Here is a 4,417-nt window from a genome sequence, read left to right on the forward strand (position 1 = left end):
CTGCCATCTTTTAAATTGAATAGTCATATGACATATCAGTCATAAAAGTTTTAAAATTGAATTTATATCAAATTGTAGTATGTACTATAACTGAGACGATGCAATAATAAAATCTTACATATACAACATTCTTCAAAGTTTTAATGGCTTCCCTCCAGAAAAAAAAAATCACTACTTATGACTCAGTTACCCTGTTTTCAGATCCTGTCACTTTACTTTTTCTGTGTCAACTTTCCTCTCTCTCTTTCACATAAGAAAATAACAGTTTCTGCTATTATAAATTCACAATAAACTATTATGAAGTTTTTGCTATTTCACCAACCCTGATGGTGAATTTATAATGGCAGCAGAGAGAAAGGGGGCGGGATTACTGCAACATGCTCACATCATAAAGAAAAGGAAAATCCCCAGCCTTTTTTTTTGAGCATGTTTGATTTTTTCACCCATTTTTCTCCCAATATGGAATGTTCTGTTAGTGCATTAGCAGAAATGAAGTCATGTGCCAAACTGATGCACTAGTTCTGAAGCAAAATGAACGTGCCAAAGACTGAGACATTAGCATACTTCTAAATCATTAGAAATGAAGCTGCAAAATATGAAAAAGCAAACAAACGACTACATGTGAAACACAAGGAAACTTGTAGTGATTTTTTACACCTTTAAAATGGATATAATAAATGAACACCATAGAAAAACGCAACAATATGTACAGAAGTAATTATCAGGAATAATTATATAAAAATCTGAGAAAAAGCTGAAGATATAATTCAATAAGGACAGAAGCTTTTAGCATCTGATTGCATTTTTTTTTTCAAAAACTATTAATGACAATGTATTGGTTATTATAATCTGAAAAGAAAAGGACTTTGTTAACAATCGTACAACGGTCACATACCAGTGCCTTTTCTGTAGCCTGGTCCATTAACATCCTCTCCACTCTGTCAATGTCCTCCTTGGTGTCAAGAGGAAACCGGAATTCGTCCAGGCGCAGGCTGCCATGCTCTTGCTCTACATGAGGCTGCCGCTTGAGAAGTGCCTGAAGCATCAGGGTGTTTTGTCTCCCCTGGCCCTTGATTTCTTCTAAAATGGTGAAGATCATCCTATCCCTGTCTATTTAATAGAACAAAAAATGCACATATAATCTTCTATCTTTAACTACCCCCGTTGGTCATTAAAAAGAGAACCATTATATGTAATGCACACAAGTGCACATAGGAAAATAACTTTTGTAAGAATACTATAACCTTTTCATGATTCATTGTAGGGATGCAAAATAATTAAACGTTTAATTAAATATGTACCTGATAGAGGCACATAGCTGCTCTTGTCCCTGTTCCCAGTTCCAGTGTCATTGCTGCTGGTGTTGCTGTTGTAGTTCCTGTCATCACTGCTGATATTTCCATCTTCACTGTTGCTGGTGTTCTTGCTGCTGCTGCTGCTGCTGCTGCTGCTGGGTGATGCTACTGTTGTTGGAAACAAAGGTGGAGTTGGCAAGAGTGGCATCCTTTGTGATGATCTCACATTCTTGCTTATGGAAAAATCTTCTTCATCTTCTAGAAATGACAGCTTTGTAGAGGGTCTGTTTGAAAATTGGAACATGTTACTCATGGGCATCTGTGAAATGCTACAATAGCTGTTTTATTATTGGTCATTATGCATAACATTGATTTATTGATTAGTTAATTAATGCCTTATTTTTCTCTTTGTGTTTAATATTTTGTACTTTAATTTTTTTTTAGCTGGATGGATCAATTGAAGTATTTGTCACTTACTTCCGCTTCCGTGTTTGTTCATCATCTGTGGTGTTCAGATCGGATGTTTCGGTTGCCCTTCTCAGTTTCTTGCGCGCCTTCTCATATGTCACTATAACAGAACAAAAATGAACATGTCTTGCGTGCATGAAAATGAAGCAAATCATTTATTAAGCATGATAACATCTGTTTGTTAAATTAAAAACACAAGTCTAAAATTGGATTGACACATATGCAACGTGTGTGACCCCCTGTAACTCAATAGGGGTGTCCACACTGCAGTGAAGCGATAGCATCTCTGTTGAGGCTCCATTGCCGATCTCCAGAGATGTTTTCACTCTCGCTGTACATTGTAGCCAATCACAATGAAGCAGCAAGTTTTGCCTGAATATGTATTACAAATAAGAAATACTGGACAAAATATGACTACTGAGTTAAGTAAACAAATTGTACATTTACTTAATTTAAAACACAGCTTTGGCACTAATTTTAGCAAAAATCATTCTTTCATTGTAAGGCCCATATAAAAAAATCTTTGTGGTGTACATAGATAGGTAGATAAAATAATGGTTACAGTACCTGTCTCATGAAGCACCCGTACTTCGTGTTTGTCCCATGTCTCGGTGGGTGTCTCCTGAAGCTCCACTGCTTTTCGAACTCTTACAGTACTTTTATAAGAAGGCCACAGGCACAAAAGTTTATCCACATTCAACCAAACTGATGGTACAACTTCCACCTCCTCAGTTTCCTTGAACAAAACCACTGCATACATTGTTATTCTAAAAAAATAACATGGTATTGGAGTGAAATAAACTTGAAAAAGCCACCAAAAACCAGAAATATATTACTGTAAATGTCCTAACAACAAAAAGTACAACCAAGCTGATTTTGCTAAATAAGACTGAACCAGATCATAGTGATAAATCATCAATATCTACAGTACATACGGAGTAGAACTGAAATGGAATTAAAACTGAATAAATTAGGATATTGTGCACCAATTATTACATTATCTCTAAGGTATGATTTAATGGAAATGCCACAAACCCATCATTGTAAGGCAAAAGAACAACTTTGGCAGAAATATCAGGCACTGGTAAATGAACAATATAATGTTGTGGATCTTTAACAAATGCTATATTTATCTTAAGAGAATCTACAGGATATTGAAAGAAAGGGACTTTTACAGAAAACTTTTGGCAAACCAAGCTTGTAACGTCGTCAACAACAATGATATTTTTTACAAGAAAAATGTTTTGGTCAACAAGAATGGCATTGTCACCTGTGTTAACAGAAATCATAAAGGTGTCCATGTGCAATTCCTTAAACTGCCTGAAACATGGGAGGATATTGGCAGGTAAAGGCCCAGAGAAGTGCTCCTTTTTGCAACCTCTTTTCAACTGCTTGGATTGCCCAGCACATTTTTTTTCTGACAACCTACGAATTACTTGTTGAAGTGGGTATTTTGGCTTTCTGATCATTCTTTTAATGATTTGAAGGTAGTTCTCAAATGGGAATGCTGAAAAGTTCTGTAATGGACCAAATTTCCTAACATCATTAGCCAAATGAACTAGTCCATGAATATTATATACAACTATATTGCCATAAACAGATGCGAACTGTTGAACAAATAAAACTAGTAACTCTTCTGCATAATCACAGTATTGTGTGCACAATAACGGACTGCATAATATTGTGATACCGACATGAAGCATAAGAAAATGGTAATACAGAGCATCAGGTATTTTTCCTTTGAGTGCTACTGGACCAGTGTATAGAAGGAAAGTCCGAAACTCTGTTGCTTTCCATCTATCAATTTCAGCAAGAGATCGTCCTTTTCTGGCAAACTCTCGTGGCAAGAAAGAAACGAAATTGACTATGGATTCACTGATGAGTTTTACGTGCTGACCTCCAGTTCTAGTGGGGAGGGGCCCTTTTATCCACAACAGCAACAGCCTTCTCATTACCCCTAAGCAAACTAAATGCATAAAATCTAGGGGGAACTGTGATACCATTCCAATTTTCAATTTCCTCAATGAACAATCTCCCATATGGTGGTCTTCATCAACCATCTCATCAAACATGACATCAGTTCTGGGGGCAGCACCTACTTCAGGAAAAGTCATTCGATTACTTTCCCAAACCCCATTTTGTACACATTTCTCACATCCACTATAGCCATTGTGGTTCTTCACACTTTTCACAAAAGCCCTTGCAGGCGCATCACACACAAAATTTGAAATGGTAACTTTTACAAGTTTGCCATCAAATGACATTCCCTCATTTTGAATGTGTTTCATTTCATCAACAAAGTACTTTAAATAAGAGTTTGCATCTTTTGGCTTTGATTTTCCCACAAACAAACCAATGATAAATGGGTTCTTGTTTTTGTCTTCCTCAAGAAGACCAAGTATAGGCCAAAACTGAACGTTACTACTTTTAAAAAGTGGAATGCCATCAATATTTATTTGCAGAGTTACACAGTTATTAGAAGCTAGCTCCATATTTGATGCCAGCTGAGAGAGTATACCCTGTGCAACACCAAAATGATGATATGTTCCCCCAGCAACCGTCTCCAAATTGTATGAAGTGGAAGTAGCCATTAAAGTACGAGCATCTTTTGGCAGACTGGGAAAGAATCGTCTTAAAATGCCTAACAAACTGTT

The 4,417-nt window shown here is 36.5% G+C and overlaps 1 protein-coding gene across 3 annotated transcripts; it reads right to left on the reverse strand.

Moving 5' to 3' along the window:
* Nucleotides 1–547: 547 nt before the first annotated feature.
* Nucleotides 548–4,007, reverse strand: LOC131727650 (uncharacterized). Of its 3 annotated transcripts, none has more exons than XR_009322211.1 (4): nt 2,331–4,007; nt 1,773–1,863; nt 1,302–1,463; nt 548–1,110 (listed from the first exon to the last, which is right to left on the reverse strand). XR_009322211.1 is itself a non-coding variant. In XM_059018951.1 (4 exons), the coding sequence occupies exons 1-4, from the start codon at nt 2,521–2,523 to the stop codon at nt 812–814; spliced, it is 861 nt and encodes a 286-aa protein (XP_058874934.1). In that variant the 5' UTR covers nt 2,524–3,289; the 3' UTR covers nt 548–811. The 3 variants fall into 3 exon arrangements, 1 of the variants encoding a protein (XP_058874934.1); XR_009322210.1 differs by having other exon boundaries at nt 1,302–1,579; XM_059018951.1 differs by having other exon boundaries at nt 1,302–1,579; nt 2,331–3,289.
* Nucleotides 4,008–4,417: the final 410 nt, after the last annotated feature.

Source organism: Acipenser ruthenus, unplaced genomic scaffold (assembly GCF_902713425.1).
Source record: "Acipenser ruthenus unplaced genomic scaffold, fAciRut3.2 maternal haplotype, whole genome shotgun sequence".
In the NCBI taxonomy this organism is placed as follows: Eukaryota; Metazoa; Chordata; class Actinopteri; order Acipenseriformes; family Acipenseridae; genus Acipenser; species Acipenser ruthenus.

Bases quoted from the DNA above. Each gene is read 5' to 3' on its own strand.
- LOC131727650 (XM_059018951.1), bottom strand. From the start codon at position 2,523: ATGTATGCAGTGGTTTTGTTCAAGGAAACTGAGGAGGTGGAAGTTGTA. The intron at 1,864-2,330 runs GTACTGTAACCA...GTTCTGTTATAG, and splicing joins ACGGGTGCTTCATGAGACAG to TGACATATGAGAAGGCGCGC. The intron at 1,580-1,772 runs GTAAGTGACAAA...ATTTTCAAACAG, and splicing joins GAACAAACACGGAAGCGGAA to ACCCTCTACAAAGCTGTCAT.